Here is a 22,797-nt window from a genome sequence, read left to right as displayed (position 1 = left end):
TCCTCTTCGGAAGTGAGGGTACCAGCACCAGTCCTACCCGTCAGATCTGGCTCTCCATCGCTGGCAAGGGCGCTTCCTACTCCGCTTAAGCAACGAGCACCTCCCAAGGGCAGCGGCGGGCCCTCGTAGGGCAGATCTGCCCCCGCTGGCCGGCGGGCTCGAGTGGGAGGCAGGCGAGACGCCTTGGACTAAGGAGCGGTCCTCACCTCGCAGCTAAAGTCGAAATACTCTTCCCAAACACCTGCAGAAGGCAGCATCCCTTCTCTCCTAGTAATTCTGCCGGCAAAAGTGATCTGGCGCTCGCTCTAGAACTGGAGTCACTCCGGTTTTCTTTGGGAGGCATCTACACTAGCAGGTGTTTGGCATAGCTGTCAACTTTTCCCTTTTGTTGCGAGGAATCCTATTCGGAATAAGGGAATTTCCCTTAAAAAAGGGAGAAACGTTGACAGCTATGGTGTTTGGACGCTCCCGCTCCCCGGCAACGTCAGAGGCTCCCGGGATGGAAGGCAGCCAGGCAAGGAAGGGAAGTTTGCTGCCCGCAGCTGCTACTCACTCCGGAGTTGCTCAACTTGCTCTGCGCTCCTCGCAGGGCCCCGACGGTTCTTCTGGCCGCCCCTCGACGCTGCGCCTACCAGAAGCGGCCTCTTAAGGAAGACCCACGTGTGCCTTGCGGGCAGATGGTGCTCCAAGGATGCTTGCCGAGAGGAGGCGGGCGGAGAGATGCAAGTCTCTCTCCGACCACCACCTTCGCCCGCCTCCTTAGACGGCACCAGCTATTGGTCAAAGACCGGCTTGCTTAGAGGGGAGGAGGAGGAGGAGAAAGGTGGAGAGCCTTCGCTCCGCATCACATCTCAGCAATGACTGCCCAAGATGCAATCGGCACTGGCGGTCAGTTTTGTTTCCAACTCTCTTCCGCTCTCCCTACATCAACAGCGTTTACTACATGAAGTGCTCAAAAAGAGAAATAAAAAATGAGGTCTTGTCAACATTACAGTACTGTGAAAACATCCATAGTCCTACCTTCACCAGGGAAGGTTAAAATAAACCAAAGGAAAAGGAGCGTTCCTCCGAGATCGCTCAAAGATGAGGAGTTCCTTAGCATCCAATTCTACCCAACCTATTCTCTCAGCCAAGGACCACTCATCAATAGCTGGGGGGAGGGGGCTGGGAAAACGGGGGGCGTTGCGGCACAAAATGGCACCAAACTTTGGCACTGGTTTGGAGTCAATGGGACAAGGATGGATTTTTGACATTAACTTGTGACTCCGATTTGTTTTGTCAATTACTCGGTTTGGGGAGTCGCACAAAACGCGGGGTTCGCAGCACAAAACTTTGGCATTAGTTTGGGGGGGGGCGATCCTGAAATTCGGAATCACAGATTAATAAGCCTTATCTGGAGGTTGATGGGAGAAGCGGGAATCGCGTCAGCGATGGTAAAGAACGATCAACTAGCTGTAAATTACAGTACAGTGTGCCGCATTCCGTTTATGTGACATGTCAGGAGATAGGTTACTTGTGCGACTGTCACTTGCTCGTTCGTACTTTCCGCATAGTATCCTTCTGACTTCACCGTTTACACCCCCTCCCCGCAATAGCATATGGAAGCATACTTTCAACACAGGAAAACATTTCATGCATCTGAATGGTCCACGATATCTTATGCCGGAATAAATCTGATAGCCTTCAAAGTGCCCCCCCCCCAATAAACTAATACGGTAATCTCATTGGGGAAATGCAAGAAACCGTGCGACATGATCGCATCCAGTTTCGCCCAGCACACTTCCCAGCGGATCCTCTGCGAACATATTCCTGGGAATAAACCAATTAAACACGGTGGGGCTCCTTATTGAGCAGTTTTGTATAAGATTGTGCCGCATGAGGCGTTTTCTGGGCAAACATTGTTTCCTAAGAGTAGAACCTCCCAAAGGGGAGGCGAAGGACAAAGGCATTGCCTGGGAATAAAGACGGCGGCCAAAATAAATAAAAATAATAATACATATTTGGAACAGAGGAAGAGATAACCACTTGACTGTAAGTCCCAACCGCGTTCTGTCCCCTTAATTCCCCGCACCCGCCTCCAACGTGTCTGATCTACTTTTAATGTTGCAAAAGGGGGTTTATTGAATAGGAGGAGCTGCCGGAGATTCTCCAAAGGAAGGTGGCCATGGAAGCGCTTCTTGCTTTCTCCCTTTTCTCCCTACGAACATTTGAGTTTGAGAAAACGCACAGATACCTACCAGCAGCTGCTAGTGTAGCCAGATGGAAGAAAGGAGGCGGAGCTGTAGAAGACGGGATTTTATTAGGGATAGTTTGCCATGTGACCTACTACACCTGCTGAAATTAACACAACTGTTAATTGTGTTCCTCCCCATTTTCCTTAGCCTTCCTCCCGGTAGCACAAGCACTCACGTGTGAATCAGGTTGAGATAATAGGAACACCCCCCCCCCCCAATTTACATCCCTCCCTTTCAGAATTATATAACTGGAGGGTAGGCTAGAATCATAGATCAGTTTGCCCAGAATAAAATATTGGGGGCTTTTTTCTTAAAGAGAAAGAACACGCGCGCATTTTTAAGCGTTTTACGAACTGTCAAGAGAATTCCCCGGCTTTTAATGTGCTTTGCGACCATTTACAGCCTACGTTTTCCCTATTGTTCCTTAAAGGGTCCAGGAAGTCTTTGTCCATTTCATCTTGGCTCATCTCTGGTTTCAACCGAAAATGACAGAGCGACAGGAAGCCCTATCAATTTAATAAAAAACACCAACGGCCTCCAAATTTCGCAGCCCTCTGGTGAAACTTGCAAAGGTAAGGGAACCTTTGATAATGTAACTGATGTTGGTTATAACTTGAATGAAAATAAGGGACAAGGGAGATAAAGCGAAAAGGTTTTCTTTTGCATTGTAATTTTCACCCCCCAGGGGTGTCAACTTTAATAAAACATTGGGGCGGGGTGCAGCTAAGCCGCACCACACATAACTGATCACAAGATGTGGCGCACGTGCATCATTTTAATGGCAATGCCCATCAGCTTTGGGTGTGTTCACAGTCATGGAAAAATTAGGAGAAATCACGTTAGGGAGCGTTGCCCGTTAAGAACAGAAACTCTTCTACACATACAAATGTGTTAGGGCGGCAGCTGTGAGAAATGGCGTGTGAAAGTCTCAAAATGCGGCTCAGAAACTTTGGACTAGGGAGGCCAGCCGCTTTTTCACAATGAGACAAAGACGCAGGAAGGTTGGCATCAAAAAATCAAACCCCCCCCTCGTATCTGAAGAAGTGTGCATGCACACGAAAGCTCATACCAAGAACTAACTTAGTTGGTCTTTAAGGTGCTACTGGAAGGAAAAAAATTTTTTGTTTTCCCCCTCGCATTGCCATCAATCAAACAAAGATGTGATACAAGAGCATTTAAAGACTAAGGAGTTGTATTTAGGTCATATTAAGAGTAGAAATAAATGTGGACTAAAATCCATTGAATCCAGTAGGTTTACTCTGAGTATGATGTGAGCTACAACCCGGCCTACGTTACTTTCACAAGGGCACACCAACAGCGGGGAAGAGTTTCCAAAGAGCTATTAGTGGCACGCCCGAAATGTTTGTTATAAACTTTGGGTGTTTTGAAAGCCAATGTCAATTTCTTACCCCCATTTTCCCACTGCCCTTTAGAGCAGCACCTCATGAGATGCACTGAGATTTTTTAAATGTTGTTTTTCTGTTGAAACCCGTCCTTTTAAGAACTGTTTAGATCCCCTATTCAACTTCTTTTCATAGTACTCCCAAATCATGCAGTCAAAAAACTTTGATCAGGCTGCTCTGCTTTTGGAAATGTAGTTGTTTGAATAATTTTTTTTTTAATGTATCCTGGAGATCTCTCTGTGGAGAAGAGATTTCTGTACACTACCAAGTCGCTGAAATATTTATTACTATCCATGGTATACTATGCACCGCCCGTTTCCAAGTACGCTTACTTGGAGGGAGCCAATTACATGCATTTTAATAGCTAGAATGAATTTAATTAAAAAAAACCGCACACATGCACAATGCTTGCTATCAACAATGAATTATTCTCTTGCCGGTAGGCTATATTTTAGTGACAAGTTCACCTGTGATAACATTATTACAAACGGAAGGGGGGGAGTAACTGAAGGAAAGGCAGGGCCCCAATGAATGTCCATGGGACTTCTACATCCCACTAGCACTGCCAGGACTCCTCCAGAATCGTCAACTTAGATTAATTTCTGCAGGAGCAGCTCGCGCACCAAGCTGTCTCCACGGAAGCCTCCCTCTTATTCTACGCAATTCTCTAAAGTGCGGGTGCCTGGTCCTCTTTTGCAGCTGGCCGCCCTGCTCCAAAGTATTGCGCTTGGCACCTTCGACGTGCAATATAATAAATACAACTTTCTTTTCAAAGTGAGGAGGAGGAAGAGCACAGCTCCTCCGTTCAGGAGATCTTCTAAGTAAGATCTTTTAAGGAAGGCTTGGTCTCCGGGATAACACAAACCGGAGAGAAGAAAGCCAGCTAGCCAGCATCCGCGGAGGCGGAGCATCGCTTCCAACTCACCGCAACGATTTATGCGACCCTGGAAGGGCAGCAACCCTTTAATCGTGCTTTAAAGTCTGCACTGCGGTCGAGGAATGGGCAACGGCTACCAGAGTCCTATAGCCAATCTGACTTTGGTTTCAAAGAGATCAACGGAAGGGGTGTAAGCGTCGGCTGCGTGTGCCCGGCTGTGTATGCCTGCTAGTAGCTTGCAATTCGGCAGAGTAAAGAGACTGGCGCTTTGGGTTTCGCTCTGGAAAAAGGACCCCCGTGCAGGATGCAGCCAGGGCTCCAGCGGCAAAGAGAAACGCAGGGCAGCAAACGAAGGCGCACAGTTTGCCTGCGCTCCCAGATTCCCTGCTGAACTTGCGGAGCTGCGAAAAATTCTGGTCTCCTAGTTTTTTCTTCGCCACGACGCCTGTTCGGTTTCTTCATGCAGCCCCCCTCCAAAGCTATCACTCCGGCAGTTCTCAGCAAAGTTATCGAGGGAGAGTGAAAGAGACAGAAAGAAGGGGAAACCAAGGAAAGGGGACTTGCTGCCCAAAGCAAGGTGGAACAGAGTGCAAAGATAGTCCAGAAGTGGATGTTGGCCGTGAGCTGGCAGCAGGCTGCAACCCAGGTTCGCCCAAGGATTCGTTGGGGGCAGATTCTTCCCCCACATACGTGCTTTACTCATCATGCCAGAATCAGTATCGAATCCCTCGGGTCTTCGGGTAAGTGCGAAATGTTTAATAGGACAAGAACTGTGGTCAAGGCGATACCTGGTGCTGCTGAAACGCTCTTCGGGTGCCTTAGCAGCGATAGTTGTTTCTTATACAGGCAGTCAGGAGACGGTTGACTTAACTTTGTCTGAAATATTGCCTTGCGTGCAAATATATTCCACTGACACTAGAGGGAGCTATTTGCAGTTGCATATCTTTAGGATAGGGACGCGGGTGGCGCTGTGGGTAAAACCTCAGTGCCTAGGACTTGCTGATAAGGTCAGCGGTTCGAATCCCCGCAGCGGGGTGAGCTCCCACCGTTCGGTCCCAGCTCTTGCCCACCTAGCAGTTCAAAAGCACCCCTAAGTGCAAGTAGATAAATAGGGACCGCTTACCTAGCGGGAAGGCATTTCCGTGTGCACCGCTGGTGCTGGCTCACCAGCCACGGCTTCGTCACGCTGGCCACGTGACCTGGAAGTGTCTTCGGACGGCGCCGGCTCCCGGCCTATAGAGTGAGATGAGCGCGCAACCCTAGAGTCGGACACGACTGGCCCGTACGGGCAGGGGTACCTTTACCTTTTATCTTTAGGATGAACATGGCCTCTCCCGTTAGTTCTTAATTGGCAATGTTTTCCCTGAGAACAAAGCCTGGGAGAAAGGTGTGCCGTTCTTTACTCTGATTTCCTTAGGCAGTATACATTTAAAGCAGCAACACATCACTTTAAACTATCATGGCTTTCCCCAAAGAATCTTGGGAACTGTAGTTTAATGGGGCTGAATTTTAAGGGGGATTCCTATTCACCTCAGAGCTACAGTGTTTCATGGGAAGTGGTTTACAAAGGAGTAAGCTCCACTGGACAGTGTGGGAAGGCATGGATAAAATTGCATTTCATATGCAGAACTAAGATCAGCTCCTGGAGACCATAAAGGGGATCTTCCCATTATTTGCATCCTTCACTTATGGAGAAAAAAACCCCTGCCCAAGCTGTATCCCAAGAAACAGTTCCCCATTCAAGCACAGCCTGTTTAGCACCCAGAAGGTTGACTTTGCAGGCCAAACCATCCTTTCAGTATATGAGACCACTGAGCTCCAAAGGCTGTGCAAGGTTTCACTTCTGACCGTGCTTAGTTCCTATTGATGGACAACCACTTTAATCACTCTGTCAGAAAGTAAGAATGTCAAGTAAAAAACTGAATCTAGATGCTAGATAATCTGCACCCAAGTCTTTTTTCCAGTTAGCAATAAAACATTAGTGTGAGCTTATTTGGTGTTATTTGTACTTTCAGACACACCTGCTACAAAATGCCATCTAGATAGTGATAGATGTGAATGTAATTCCTGTGGCTTACTTTCCATTCCCACTGACGGAGAAAGCGCAAAACATGAATGCTGGAAGTGCTCAGTGGGTCATTTGAAGCTGCTGACACCACCTTTGTCTTTGTGGTTTTGTTCTGCAGGGGTTTCCCTGCTCCTTGCCCCTGATTTTGCTTTGTGTGGTTAGTCCCACCTCTTGGGGTTAAGTAGCAGTTTTCCTCAGAATTTTAAAAACTGATCTGTTGTCAAGTAGGGAGCTTCATTCCTTTCCAGTGGGGTTTGATGATGTAGCCTTGGCTTTCTGGTGCAGGTGGTACTTAGAATAGTTGCCAGACTAGTAATACTTGGACTTGCCATTTTGGTTCTTCCCCTATTTGGCTTGAAACCTCGGATAAGTACAAAGCTGAAAGCGGGTCAACAAAATGACTGTGCATTGCCAAAGAATGAGGCTATAGATATATTATAGCCTCAAGTGCAGAGTGATCAGTGTCTAAGTTTCCTTTCAGAGCAATCAGAGCTGGGAACAGTTTGGAATGAATTCTGAAAACAGGAGCAATACCCTGTTAGATATCAATGTGTTTACTCTACTTACTTCAAGATATGGAAAACTAGCCCTTTTGAATTTGGAGGCCCTCCTGCAATTTTTGCTGAATGGGGCGCTCAGGCTGCCTGCCCCAATGACACCAGTGACCACTTAAGAGGAGGCCTCAAAAGGATATTAGAAATAACTTCCAGTAGCCCCAAAATGTAGTTGACCGAGCGGTAAAAGCACCTGCTGAAGAAAAACCAACTTGCTACTGAGGTACAGAACTGGGTGAATCAGTCAAAGGTGGCGGTGGTCTCTCCTGATATGCTCCACTGTTCAGAATGATAGGCAGCATGTAACTCAGGTCTATGTAGCAGCATAGCAGATAACCCAGAAAATTCAGTATACTCTTCAGTGAGCATATAGCTAATGAAACCCAGAATAAAATTATTTTCAATCTGCCAAAAATCGAAATGTCAACCCTTGCACTTAAATCTGTCAGTCAATTTCATTGGGTGACACAAAGAAATGTAGTAAGGTGTGGTGGGGCTGAAAAGATGGGGAGGTCTTTATTTAGGAAAGGATCCTGTGCGCAGTAGCACAGCACCTGGCTTTGTATGCAGGAGTTTCCAGGTTCAATCCCTGGCATCTCCTGCTATCTAGTTGGCAGCTAGATAGCTCTGTTGGTCAGAGTATGGTGTTGGTTATGCCAAGGTTGCAGGCATGATCCCCATAAGGGACAGCTGCATATTCCTGTATTGCAGAGGGTTGGACTAGAGGATCCTAAGGGTCCCTTCCAACCTTTATGATTCTATGATTCTGGGAACCCTTCTCTTCTAGAAATCTGGAGAGCTACAGTCAGTGTAGACAATGCTGAGCTAAACGAAGCAGAGGTCTGACTTGGTATAAAGCAACTTCCTGTGTCTCAAAGAAAAAGCAAATGAGAATAGAGTCTACTCTGCAACAAAGTTTAAACAGCGCTATTTGGCTGCAATACCTCCCCAGAAATGTGTATCTGTGTTTGCATGCCACACAGAAGGGTTATTTCCCACCACTTACAATCCTTTCCGCGTCATAGTTTTCCTCAGCAAAAGATATAGTACCGTTAGGGCCCCTGATATGGGCTTGTGTGTAGGCGTTGTTCTTACGGTGCTATAATTACAGCTCCATCAAAGTTGTTGGGGTTTTCCAAGTGTTTCTTGCAACCAGTTTACATTATACAGGCTCTTTAAGATGGCTCAGATAGCAACCGAGAAACTAATGTTGAAATAGTAATAGAAAAAGGGCTTGCATAGTAGGTCAAATTCTTCCATTGCCTCTTTTTTTAAGCCCTGCATTTTCTGAAAGTTGTGTCTCTCTTCCACCACCCACCCACCCTACTCCAATGCAGCACTCAAAGCCAGTGCAATCCTCTTTGCTGTGGTTGTCCTCAAAGGAATAGTGGGGGGAATGCATGGGCTCACCCCCTCACTGCTTATAATAGCCCAGAAGTGATAGGCAAGTACACGTACACACACACACACACACACACACACACACACACACACACAATTCCCCTCAGTTTTTGCTGCTCATCCTGTACTGCATGAGACCACAGGTGAGAGGGAACACTGGTTAGTAGATCATTTATCAGATTTTGCCCACAGGTTTCCAAGGTATACACATTTAGTATGGCAGGCTGTGCTAACTGCACTTGAACCCAGGTGTTAAAGAGTCCATTGCTGGAATGACTTAAGCATGCCAGCTCTAGAGATAGTACATTGAGAGGACCAATGAAGAAGCCTGCTGTCTTAATTCAACTCAGCGCCATCTACCAACTGGGATGCTGTGACTCTCCTGGCACAACTTTTTGCATGCACAAATGGCACAACAGAAGAAATGTTGCTATGTCTAAAGCCATGTAAAACCCGAAGGCATTAAAATTTATTAAATGATGCAATAACAGAATTCTTTATTTACAATAGCATTATTTAACATCAAATAAGCAAATAGCATCAGCAAAGCAATATTAACTTGCATAAATGTATTTAAAATTTCTCTGAATATATCTACCTTTGCATAAACTGCTCACACTAGAAATACAAACATCAATGCAGGTGAACAAAGTGATGTTCAGAGTCAACTCAGTCTTGAAAATAAATCACAACCTGAAAACACTGTAAGCTTTCTCCTGAAGAACCATAGTTTATATATTGCTTAGTTTTACCCTCGTATAATCTTTTCATATACACACACTCATACACATCTCAGATGCAACTTCATGAGGAACTGTACAAATAAAACCCACAAATGACAAAAGGAAAAAAATAAGAATCAATGCTTGAAGAAATGTGTCCATCATCTCTATTCAACGACTGAAAGCTAAGTGATGATGCGCTTATTTCAAAATTGTACACAATTCACTATACAAATATAATACATCAGACAGCTATGTAGGAATATACAAGACTTAAAAACAGATCTAAGGCATTATGCTAGATTTTAGCATTTTGAGGTTCTTGCACATAGCTTTACCTGTAGAAAGAAACTAAAAAGATTTTGTTTTAGTCTACAAAGAAACACCAGGGAGAAAATTCTAATTAAAAACCAAAGCCACTACAGTAATTTTCTTTTGTGCAGAGAATGCTTTTGCTCTTAGGTAGCAATACTACCATACAAATACTAGAAAACTTTAAATTCACACCAACAATTAATGGCTTAAGTTGCATTTCAAAACTGATTGTGTATCTTTGGGTTTTGCAAGTAGAGCTGAACCACCTTTTTCATGTGTTAAGCCCATATGAACTCCTTTTTGTAAAAAAGAAAAGAAAGAAAACCCACATAGATTAAAAATGCTTTATATAAATGGCAAAAACATTGCTTTCAGTTAATATAGACTAATGGACTGGTGGGGCCCCCATTTTTAAAAAATCTTTGATTAACTGTTAGATGTTGAAAAATATCAACTTCACTGATATCACTTTACCTGAATTTGGTTGAATGGAGCTTTCATATAATTGTATAATTGTAGAGTTGGGGGGACCATCAAGGGACATCTAGTCCAACCCCCTATGCCATGTGGTTATATATGTGTAATTTTTTAAAAAAATTAAGACATCTTAAGTCCTTCACACTTATTATAAGAGAACACTGATTATGTTCCAGCATAAAATCCAATTGCTATCTCTATCAATTTTACTGTGTATGGAATTAGAAACACTGATTATAAAAAAGAAATTGATTTGGCATGGTTACCTTTTTCTCTAGCATGATTAACATAACCAGAAAATGCCTACTCATTGTTTTCAATTCATTGACCCCAATAAAATTTCTGATGGATATAACCACTTATTTTAAAATTCAACTAAATATGGGCAAACGAAGAAATATTCTGAACTGGCCCAAGTTAAAAATTACTTATTTGCCTACTTTTTAAACTTAAAAATGTTTTGAGAGATAATATTTCAAAGGTAAAATATTTAATCCAAGACCTAGAGGTTAAAAATGATCAAATTTTAATCCAGACATAATTTTACTATTAATATTAAAAAACTTTTCTTAATGTTATGGAGCTCAGGGCTGACATATCATAGATTTCCACCAGATGGCTCAGTTGTCTGAATAGCTACTTTTGAGTTTAACCGACAGAGTGGTGGGTGACTGCTCAGAAGTGCAGTTTCTCCCAGTGTAACAGGAGAGCCACTCAACAGGAAACAAATGGTTTGAAATGAATTCTATATATTCCTTAACTTATTTTTTTTCTTAGCACTCTATGAAAGTCAGATTCTTTGTATATTTTAACCCTCATCACAAGCAAACAAGATTTCAAGGTTAACAAACCTTCTCCCATATACATGAATGATGATTGAGATAATATAAAATGCATTGCATTTTAAGTAACATCCAAAATTTTGAGTCCAGGTATGAAAGTGTGTGGATTGTGGGGAAGAGAGAAACAGGAGGTCGAAAACAACCAGCTTCCTGGTATTTTAAGTCCACAGAAACTGATGCCAGCTTATACTAAAACATTACTGGAACCATAGCAGGTAAGAGTAAAACCACCTTAAGCAGTGGCCTGCTGAACAACAGTTTTTCTAAGATTCATTAAGAAAGAATATAAACATACAAAAAAGTCAAGAATTGGCTCCTACAGTGGCTGCATATAATATAAGGTTAGATAAATGACTTTATGAGCAGAATCGCAAGGTTTAGAAAATGAAGTTTCAAGCCTACAAATTAGGTCTAATCAAGGCATTGTGATCCTTTACAAAACACTTTTTTCCCCAGGAGACACACATAGCTATGAAGATATCTAATTTAATACTGAAGTACCTCATTTGGAAATCAACTCCACAACATGTATACCTCACAAAATTATACAATTAAAACACTAAAGTCTTCAACTTAAATTATTGCTTGTTTACATAGAAACTGGTTTTTATGTACCTTACAAAATGTCCTCAGTCCCCGCTGCTTCAAAATAATTAGAACACATGATGGTTAACTCTGTAGTGATATCTGCCATAGCTTAAGTCATTATTTTCCCCAGTTGTGGAGATGGGGGAAAAATTAAGTTTTATCATTTACATCAGATGCCTTTAAGTTCTGATTTTTTTATGCCTCAATCCTGCCACTTCCATCACCAAAAGATGCACCCTTATTTAAAATGATTATTCAGCAACAAGTTACCTGCAACCTAGAACTCAGGTAACAAACCTAGGGATACAATGAGGGTTATTCATTTCTCCATCCTGTACGAAAAGAAACAGAGAAAGGGCAACTGAAGGCAGGAGAAAAGGGATGCTAACTTTAGTTAATTTTTTAGGATGCTGAAATCAATTGAATGGGAACTTAAATTGGTTTGACTCATGATTTCATTCAAAGTAACCAAAAGAACTTTAAAAACAGCCCTCTCACAGGATATTTTAACCTGTTTACAAATGTAAACCTTTTCAAAACGGACTGGTTTTGTTTTCTAGCATGGGATGTCTACTCAACTAGATACCTTTCCCCCAAAATAGTTAGTTAGATGTCTGTTCTCCACATTTTGTCATTTAGCACTATGAGAGTCGTAATCCAGCTAACGCCCCACCTCCTAAAGTGGAGGTTTTAATATTAACCCACTTATTTCCAGATGGAACTGAATCCTTTGCACCAGACTGTGTAGCGAAGGAAAACAGAAAGAGATAAAGATCTAAATCTACAAACAGAACAGAATGAGAGCATGGTTGGTTTTCCTTAAATACATACATTTAAATACATTCAATCTGACACGGTTTATGAAAACTGGCTATCAACATTTACTTTGCAGGAGAGATCTAAGTTGCACTAAGGTGAATGCAGTGAACAGACTGAGCAACTGTCTGTACGCTAGCTTCAGACTGTCAAAGAAGAGGCTGCTCCTCCACCAACAATGGTTTTGATTCCACTCAAGTGGCGTTGTTCCGTTTGCAGCACTAAACTCTACTTTCTCCAGCAGAACCGACTGGCAGAACAGTTGGGGCAAAACCAAACATATGCAGCTCTTCAAACTGGTAAGAAGTCTGGGCTGGGGAACCCAGTCAGTTGAAGAAATTAGCAATCTTCAGGGTCAGCAATATTTCTAGAAGACCAAAAAGGAAAAAGAGGCATTAATAGCAATGCTTAACTGGGCATGTACTGTTCTTGGGGGACAAGGGGCGGGCAGGTGTGGAGGACTCCCTGGTCCTGAATGGGGTAACTGTGCCTCTGAGGTGCGCAGCCTGGGAGTCATTTTGGACTCACAGCTGTTCATGGAGGCGCAGGTCAATTCTGTGTTCAGGGCCGCTGTCTACCAGCTCCATCTGGTACGCAGGCTAAGACCCTACCTGTCCGTGGACTGTCTTGCCAGAGTGGTGCACGCTCTGGTTATCTCCTGCTTGGACTACTGCAATGCGCTCTACGTGGGGCTACCTTTGAAGGTGACCCAGAAACTACAACTAATCCAGAATGTGGCAGCTAGACTGGTGACTGGGAGTGGCCGCTGACACCACATAACACTGGTCCTGAAAGACCTACATTGGCTCCCAGTACATTTCCGAGCACAATTCCAAGTGTTGGTGCTGACCTTTAAAGCCCTAAACTGTTTCTGCCCAGTGTACCCGAAGGAGCGTCTCCACCCCCATCGTTCTGCCCGGACACTGAGGTCCAACTCCGAGGGCCTTCTGGCTGTTCCCTCACTGCGAGAAGCAAAGTTACAGGGAACCAGGCAGAGGGCCTTCTCGGTAGTGGCGCCCGCCCTGTGGAACACCCTCCCATCAGATGTCAAAGAAATAAACTGACTTTTAGAAGACATCTTAAGGCAGCCCTGTTTAGGGAAGTTTTTAATATTTGATGAATTATTGTATTTTAATCTTTTGTTGGAAGCTGCCCAGATTGGCTGGGGAAACCCAGCCAGATGGGCAGGGTATAAATAAATAATAATAATAATTTATTTATTTAACTCTTCTGGGTACTTCAAACAAGAGCAAACGAGATCTTTCAGGTCAATATAGGACATAAGGTACTTTGAAAGAAGAATGATTAAAAGGGAGTCAAACATAAACACAGATTGCTAAAGAAATGGACTTTAGACTTTTGCCTGCTTTTGGAAACTTTTGTCTTTAAGTGTTTTGCTGAGCTGGTGTTAAAAGCATGATGGTTGGTGGAATCCAGTGTTGCCTGGGTGGAATCCCACTTGCACAACACAATGTCACCTTCTCTTTCCCCTTGCAGCTGCCCTGAAATGTGCTCCAAAAGGTCTAAACCTGCAGAGCAAATTCTGAAGGGGTGTGGGGAGGCTGTAGGGGCAGGGAAAGGGAGTATGTTCAACTTGCACAGGGACAGCTTTGGAGAGAAGCCTCAGCGCATATATGTGCGCCATACAAGAGGCTCATTCGACTAGTTTTGAGAATGAATTTGCCAGAATAGTGTTCTAAGAAGTCCACTTAGGAAGAATCGTATTACATGCAACTGGAGAAAATTGCATCTATTCCTTAAAAGATTCAAGGTAAAATGTGAACCCGTCTTACCCGTGATGCATCTCCCTCCTGCTTTATCATATCCATTCCAGGTAGCTGGTTTGGAAAAAGATTGCCTCCTCTCATAGCAGGATCATTAACCTACGGCAGGGAGAAGACCCGTTTGTAAGTCACTGGGGGAAATAGAAAGCATCTTTGAATAAACCACAACACTGCATGCATACACGTGCACACACGCGCACACACCTTTCTAGCCACAAAAACAAAACAAGAGAGCAGACTGAATGAGGCGGCACATTTCATAAAAGGTGTTGTGCCATGTGCTCACCTCCACTTTTCTCCCTTCTTTACACTGCCATTCTTATGCACTTTTTGCTGACTTGCACTATTTTGAGTTGGTTACTGTGAGAGGGGGAGTGTCTCCAGGGCAAATGTTAAAATTGGTAGTTTATGTTGGAAAAAGCTGTATTAAATCAACTACTGGTTACAAATTTCACCAGGCAGAGAATTCTCACCTGCTCAGGACCCATGGAGGACAACCCTGATGTAGGCACAGAGGTTGCTGAGGTCATGCTGATCTGTCCTGTCATCTGGTTCATGTTGTTCATACCGCTTGTGTTGGTCACCATGGATACATTGATGTTCATGTTGTTATTGTACATGCTGGTGTTAGCTTGCTGCCCAAAGTGTGGAGGAGATTGTTGTGAAAACATGCTGCAGGATGAAATACACACCAGCACGTCAGAATCAAGATGTTCATCCTTCGGGCCTTGAACATTCCTGAACTCCGCAGAGGGTTAGTGCATGTGGGAACGCCTTCAATAAATGGAGTCTGATTATCAGTGCACAAAGCATGCATTTCTTTCTCAGCTTGTAAGTAATGTGATGATTAGGTCTGCAAAAATTCTCCCCACAATTTGCCAAAATAATATATGTGTTAAATAGACCTATAGCATCTTTAAAAGAGTAATAAATCGAAAAAGAAACTTTTCCTGCTTATCTTTTAACATCAAGACGCAAAGACACTTAAAATATTCTGAGCTAAACCTTAGGGCCATCTAAACATAGTTGTCGCGCTCATTCAAGAGAAACCAATGCAGTGACCTAGATGTGTGTGTATATATCTATCTAATTATCTGTCAGTAGGCAGAAAATTTAAAGCCCTGCAAGACTAAGTAGTTTAGTTAGTCCACTGTCTTTGTAACAGACAAGATCCTAGAAAACTGAAGAAAAAGCAGTTTGGGATGATTTCAAGTCATAATTTACAAATAAATAATTGTCATTTCAAAAAATTTGCTTCACTCCTATTCACGACTACCTGGAAATAAGTTCCAATGAATTTAAGAGGACTGACTTCTGATTGGATATACAAGGATTGAACTGTGATTTTTATTTTTAGCCCATGGCTGATAAATACACATCACATATATTTTATTATGGATTGGTTTTACAAACATGTAGAATAAAACTCTAATCAGAAATCCGCATGTTTTTGTAGTTACTTCATCTTTTTGAAAACTGGGTGACATGGAAATTCCTACTTAGTAATGAGAGGCCCCATAAGAAAAAAGTGTAAACTAGTCATAGTTGTTCTGCTTGAGCAACGGACTTCCACTTGTGTAACAGAAATTCCTCCTCTTCCCCACTGCAGACCAACCATGCGCCATCAAAGTCTGCTTCAGGAAGACCACCCCCACCCTAACCAGAAGTAGGGGGAATGCAGAGAGTGGACAGAAAGGGGAAATCCCATTGCATAAGTGGTCTAGAGGGTGCCAATGCAAGAACGGGCCTTTTCTGCAATGGCTCCCTGTTGGTAGAATGCTCTCCCCAGGGAGTTCCGGCTGACGTCTTCATGATATACCTTTAGGCACCAGGCAATAATGTTTCTCTCCAACCAGGCCTTTGGCTGACTGACATCTGATGCCCTTTTAAGTGTGTTGTGGGAAGGAGGATTATTGGTTTGTTGTCCTTATTTTTACTATGTATTTTGTGGTTTTTATATTGTAATTTTATGTTGTGAACTGCCGTGAGATCTGCGGGTGAAGGACAGTATACAAATTTAATAACAACTACTGCTACTACTATGCAGTGCTGGATATGTCCCTATAGCTCCATAAGAGAATGTACAATTCATATGACATGGCCTCATGTATAGAAGTCACATGTTATATTTCACTCTCTTTTCCCAATGATTCTGGTGTCAGTCTGCAGCACTGCTGTGTTCTGTGAATGCCCAGGTTCAACAGGATGATTGCTGAAAAAAATGCATGAATGAGCTTTGTGACAACAGCCAAAACTGACATACTGTGATTCATACCCCAGTTGCAAACCTACCTGTTTCCACCCATATTCCCTTGTGCCCATCCATTCATCTCCGTAGAGGATTGGTAGGCAGGATTGGCCTGAGACTGCTGTATCATGGGACTCTGGGTATGAGCCATTCTTGGGGACATCAGCGGACTTTGGGGAGTGGTAGCCCCAGTGAAGCCTGGATCGGCCTGCTGATTTATTCCTGGAAAACACAACAGGATTCTTACTTATGCTACACACAACAATTCAGCCAGAAGTATGGAATGGCTTGGAATGGCCTTCACTAGGAGCACAGTAGTAATGGAATCTATTTTGACGGGACTTTTTCGGACAAGGACAAAACAAGGCTACCATAAACTACAGTGAAAAAAATCCTGTTGAAGACTAATATCATCTTTTTTTGAGGTACCGAAGAAATGGGATAAAGTTCACGGCTTACTTTGTTTTGTGATATACGACTTTTTAGCAAAACTAATGGGATTTTTTTTGGTAGTTTTGTAATAAACCAGAAACATACTGTTTTGCATTTTGAGAATCCCAACAAGTTTAAATGCTACCATCACCCCCCCAACCCAATTCCCAGTATCTCCAGATTCCAGATGGTGTTTCTCATCTGGGAGCCATATAAAGAACTGTAGGAAAGGAGCTGTGATCCAGGAGTTGAGACTATTGTGATGGATGAAAGGTGTTGAAATAAGTGCAATACCATAGTTTGGAGGAAATGGAAATTGCTGGGCATTTGCCTGGGGAATCCGTGGGTTGCTCATTGTTGCTGGTATGCCACCGGAGGCCACCATACTTGGCGTCATATTCATACTCTGTCCTCGCATCATCAGCGTTCGCTGCTGCACTTGCTGCTGCATCTGCCTATGCCTCAGGTGCTGGCTCAGTATCTCCCTCTGCCTCTGGGCTAGCATCTGGGAATTGATGGGTCCCTGCAGGGTAAGCAAAAAACTGCATCAACACATACGGTTAGCAAGGCATTTCCATCAGCCTGGCTACTAAAAAAAACAAAACCCTGGCAACTTTACAATAATCAGGTGAAGAGCTACCTTTCTGGCACATAACATATGAAGCTGTTTAATACCAGGTCAGACAGATTATTTATCTATCTAGCTCACTTCTTTCTACTTGGATTAGGGCTCAGGCACAGTTTTAATTAGAAATGCCAAGGATTGAAGCGGCGACTTTTGCATGCGGCATATAAATGTGCTCTTCAGCTGGCCTATGATCTCTCATTTGGGGTGATAAATTCTAAAACAGATACACAGATTACCATAGGTGACAGATATGAATTCCTAGAATAAGGCAATTTTTCTAACTGATGTCTAAATTTGGTGTTGCCGAAGGCCCGAATTTTGAGCAGAAGTCCAGCTTGTACATAGCAGAGTGAGCAGGAGAGTCCCTGAAACACCTGGATTGCTACATTTTGTAGTATGGGGAGTAAAACATATTACCATCAAAAAATCGTGAACCCTGTAATACAATTAAGTCCAGAATCTAAATTTACTTATCCACACTACAGCCTAAAATCAGAGTGTGCACTTCTCACATCCATAAATTGAATAAAGCAAGCTATGCTGATTTGAATAAAATTAAAAATAGCTCTCACGCTTTCTTTCTCAAGTTAAAAATATTCGTAAGCGGCACCTTTCTGACAAAAAGCATAAAACCTCTTGCAAGATCCTGAAAGCTTTCCACCATTTCAAGCTGTTTCAGATATGATGGAACAGGTTTTAAAACTCAGAGAAAACGATGTCGTCCCTACTTAGAATATTTGGATTCATTTAAAGATGTCTAGCCCAACAATACCTGGAGGGAACCACATTGGTCACCTCTTTTTCTTCAGGATAAATTAATATGCAACAAGAGTTGCAGGTTTCATTGCATGGTCTGTGGCCAGTTTGGGTATGGCCTGCTTATTCTCTGCCTCTCCAGAAGCACACACATACAGCTTCTGGTACAGCATGAAAGAGCTTCACAATTTCCTGCTCCACAGATTAAACTGTGACTATAATATTCTTCGAGATGGAATTAGTCATTTCACCAAAAGCAAGGAAACAGCTGCACAACGGCAATGTGTACGGTGACAGAGACTGCAACATCGGTAACATCAGTATAATATAGTAAAAAAGCATGAACTACTAAGTTTTATAGAACATTTTATTTATTAATTAAATGCATTTCCTACCCTTCCTCTTAAAAGGAGCACACAAGTGACAGAACAATGAAAGTAGCCAAACAAAGAGGCAGACTGTGAAAGATCTCGTCTTTAAAAGGCTTGTTGCACCAAAAAGACAAACGAGATGGTGCCTAATGTTTCATGGGAGGGAATCCAAAGGCCTTATTTTAAACTGTCCTGTGATCTTTGAATGAAGGACAGTATAGAAATGTAGTAGTAGCAGCAGCAGCAGCAGTAGTAGTAGTAATAATAATAATAATAATAATAATAATAATAATAATAATAATAATACCAATGTTGTACAGAAGGGGCCTGCTGATAAGATGATAAGTACAGGGATCAATTGGGTACGTCAGAATAGAAACATTTTCAATACCTGTTCCCTCACCTGTGTAGGTACTCCAGGTCTCAGAGACAGATTCATATTGGAAACATTGCTGATCTGATTCATGAGTGGCTGGCGATTCTAGGCCAAGGGGAAAAACAGAATAAAGAAATCAGTCATATAAGGCGGTGTAAGAATAATTCTGCTTTGAAACAAAGCTTTAGTTTTATGATACTGTGCTTCTTGGGGAAGAACTTTCTTATGGTAAGAGCAGTTCGAGATTGTTACTCCCAAAAGTGGTGGATTCCCCTTCATTGGAGGTTTTTAAGCAGAGGTTGGATGGCCATCTGTCATGAATGCTTTACGTTGAGATTCCTGAATTGTAGGGGGTTGGACTAGATGACCCTTGGGGAACCTTTGAACTCTACAATTCTATGATTCCATGCATGCTGGTAAAAGCATCAACAGAGAGCATAAAAGCATGAAATACCTGCTGTGCTTGAAGTCTATGCTGCAGCTGTAGCCTTAGCTGATTTGGCTGGTTTTGCACTATGCCAGCAGGCCTCAGGGCAGCCCTAGGCTGCATTCGCAGTGATGCATAGCCTGGTCGCTGCGCCATTGGGTGAAAGTTTGGGTCCTGCATTGGTGTGTAGTTGCCTTGGGCCATTTGAGCCTGAGATGCATACTGCTGTGTGAAAATGGGTGCCTTTTGTTCAAGGATGATGTTTGATTCCTGACTTGAGAATGGCTCTGGTTCCACAGCTTGGCTCTGCTGAAACAAACATCAAGATGTACATGAACATAGAATGCTTAAACATTTATTGAGAATTATATGTTTTTATAAAGCAGAATAGACAGGTATGAAGCTGAGCAGCATAAACTAATATTTGCTTTAACTCATTCTATGCTTCTATTACTATTTATTAGTACTTGTGACTCATTCAGAACTACAGTTGTACTTTGGTTCTCGAACAGAATCCGTTCCGGAAGTCCATTTGACTTCCAAAAACATTTAAAAACCAAGGTGTGGCTTCCAATTGGCTGCAGGAGCTTCCTGCATTCAATTGGAAGCTGCAGAAGCCACGCCAGACATTCGGCTTCCAAAGAACGCTGGCAAACTGGAACACGTACTTCTAAGTTTGTGGTGTTCAGGAGCCAAACCGTACGCATACCAAGGCGTTCAACAACCAAGGTATGACTGTAATTGAGGGGGAAAACTACGTGATAAACAGAGTCCTGGTTCAGATGCAAACAGGAAACACTTCTTGATGCAACCAGAGTGATGGTACTCTGAGAGAGGAGTGCTTAACTCACCCTCCTCTCCACACACACTCCAGAACCATTTTCCCCGTTTAAATGAATCAGTAGTTTCTTTTGCTGGAGGTAAAACAAGAAAGTAAGTTCTTCTATGGTTCTCAGCAGGGGTAGAATCAGCTTTGGAGAAGGATTTAGATTTAGAAGGAAAACCTTACAGAAGAAATGGTTAAAAAGAAAGTTACAAGAGTCCCTCTCACCTCACAGGTGCTTTTAAATATAAATAAAATCTTTGGGAGGTCAGATCCCCTAAATTGCATTTGGAGGGTTTTTAAGAATGAAGAAAGCATCATGACCATAATACTCCAGAACATCTCTGTTGATGGACGTGACAAAAGAACTTGTAAGAGCTGTTGAAATATAACCTGAGGCATCCTGGGGTGTGGCGCAGTATAATATTGCTCCCAGGATCCCAAGTAACATTGGTAAAAGATGGCCCAGGAGTCCTTACCTCCTCATCCATACTCTAATATATGATGTTTTTGTCATTGGAATGACACTGAAGAGGGTGGTAGATTAGAGGCTGCCCCCATGAATGGACAGACAAGGCTTCAGCTTGGCAAACAGGCAGCTTACCAGCTGCTTTACAAAAGACTTCCAAAAGTAATACGGTCTGGAATACCTTGTACCACTGCTGACCCACCTCAGGTTATATTTCAAGATCTTTTACCAATGTCACTTGGGATCCTGGGAGCAGTATTATACTGCAACACACCCCAGGAAATCCTATCTTTAGCCTGACAAAGCAGGAGGTAAGTGACGCAGGTTAACACTCTACAACTGCTTCAAGTGGTATTTGCTTGCAGGCTCTTGAGTCCAAACTTCCTTCCTGCTCCCTCCATTGTGTAGCAAAAGGCATGCTGTTCCCATACATATAGGGTAGGACCAGCTGCCAGGCTATAATTAAGACCTAAACAAACTCCTCCATCTCTCTGAGGCAGTTTGCCTAGGATGGGAGAGGGAGATTACATGCAGAAGCTTCTCAAATTAAAGGGAAACACTGCATTATCAATGAAATGTATCAATGAAATACTGTAATTCCCATAATGTTAATTTGTGGAATACTGTAATTCCCATAATGTTAATATGTGGAGGGATATTTAGAATTATTACATCTGGTCAGCATTTGAAGTCCGTTTGAAAAAAGAAATCTCACTACTGAAATACCTTAGCTACATATATTTTGAGAAATGCTTAACAGCAGCACAATACCTGGCTGACTAGTTCTGGGATCCCAAGAGCTCTGTCAATTTCTTCCAGACCGTCAAAATTTCTTAGTGCCAAGTAAAGCTGGTCAAGGAGGGTCCCTTCATCGTTTGGAGACTCTGATGCAGGGTGTTGACACAGCAAGTCATCCGGAGAGTTCCCAAATGGTTGCCTAAAAAAAGAAACAAGCAACTTGAAAGCAACTCAAGCATGATCTCTCACCACCCAGAAGGCCCAAATTAGTTTAAGGAATTTAATACACACATTTTTATGTGTGTCAGCTCTGCAATGCTAATTGCACTCAACTTAAGTCTTTCTAAATTTTAGGCTTGAAAGCAGCTTTGGGGAACCCAAGAATCCCCAAATGTTGCTGGATTATAATTCCCATAATCCTTGGCAATTGACCGTGTTGGCTGGGGCTAATGGGAGCAGGAATCTAATGCCATCTGCCTGGTCACAGGGGCCCTACCCCTGTCCTAAAGTTTGCTTAGAAACAGGATGCCATTTTCTGTAGTAATCACTTTTAGCCTGATCAAAGACCAACCTTAAGAACAAAACAAAACCATGTATTTCCAAGTTTCCCTCAGTCATAAACCTAGGACTTCACAGATTTATTCCAAAGCTATGGCAAAGAAGCCATTTCTCTTTTCCAGCCTTTAGCTCATGATTGGCCTACTTGCCAAACTCAATCAATCAGGGAAACGGCAGTGCCTAAGCCACGATACTGATTTACACCAATACATTCTGTTCTTATTCATGACCATCTATTCTATTCTGACAGCTTGATTTTGTAAAAAGCTATATGACTAATGATAACCCTAATCAGATCATTTAAATCAGACAACACAGAAGCTGATGGTTTCTTTCCTTATTCTGTACCATATAGAGATCACTGCTTGTTCCCGATAACATGCCCACAAAGATAGTGAAATTTAACGTGCTTTGTCCTCAAAGGTGATGAAATCAAACTACCCGTGTGAAAACAGAGTGGTAAATGATAAATGCCAATGCGGTAATCACATGAACAGAATAATTATTTAGGTTTTGTAAAAAAATAATTAGAATAACAAAATTAAAGGAAACAAGCAGCACTAAATGCATCACACATATGATGCAAAATTCAGTTAGTATTATATAATGATGAAAGGAAGCAATAAAGCTCACTGGTATAATGTGTCCCCGTAATTGTGAAATGCCTATTTTCCAATCACTTATGAAGGCACAAAGCAGAACTGTATCAGTTGTGGCCTTTTATGTTATGGAACAGGATCACACAATCAGCAACAGACCAAGCAGCCACAAAGCAATATGAATGAGAACACAATCTGGAGCAGAGAAGGAAGGCAAGAGAGGAAAAACAGATTTCCCCCTGCTTGCTGTTTTTCCCTTGCAACCCTCTTCAGCTGCTTTTCTTCCAATGA

General features: G+C 42.7%; 1 protein-coding gene across 17 annotated transcripts in view; it reads right to left on the bottom strand.

The window, feature by feature from the left end:
• Positions 1-8,979: 8,979 nt before the first annotated feature.
• NCOA2 (nuclear receptor coactivator 2) overlaps positions 8,980-22,797 on the bottom strand; it is a 127,991-nt gene continuing 114,173 nt past the window's right edge. For 11 of the 17 annotated variants that reach the window (XM_053395915.1, XM_053395907.1, XM_053395910.1 and 8 more), the window contains 8 exons: positions 21,383-21,548; positions 19,347-19,628; positions 18,908-18,997; positions 17,056-17,284; positions 16,374-16,551; positions 14,555-14,753; positions 14,091-14,180; positions 8,980-12,664 (listed from right to left, as the gene is read on the bottom strand). In XM_053395915.1, the coding sequence (XP_053251890.1) occupies positions 12,653-12,664; positions 14,091-14,180; positions 14,555-14,753; positions 16,374-16,551; positions 17,056-17,284; positions 18,908-18,997; positions 19,347-19,628; positions 21,383-21,548 (1,246 nt within the window). In that variant the 3' untranslated portion in view covers positions 8,980-12,652. Of the gene's footprint in view, positions 12,665-14,090; positions 14,213-14,554; positions 14,754-16,373; positions 16,552-17,055; positions 17,285-18,907; positions 18,998-19,346; positions 19,629-21,382; positions 21,549-22,797 lie in introns of those variants that run through there. The other 6 variants (XM_053395917.1, XM_053395918.1, XM_053395920.1 and 3 more) reach the window with 4 other exon arrangements.

The sequence above is a fragment of the Podarcis raffonei genome, chromosome 7, assembly GCF_027172205.1.
Source record: "Podarcis raffonei isolate rPodRaf1 chromosome 7, rPodRaf1.pri, whole genome shotgun sequence".
NCBI classification, from domain to species: domain Eukaryota; kingdom Metazoa; phylum Chordata; class Lepidosauria; order Squamata; family Lacertidae; genus Podarcis; species Podarcis raffonei.
The sequence above is the reverse complement of the archived record's forward strand: the minus strand, read 5'-3'. Positions and strand labels throughout refer to the sequence as shown.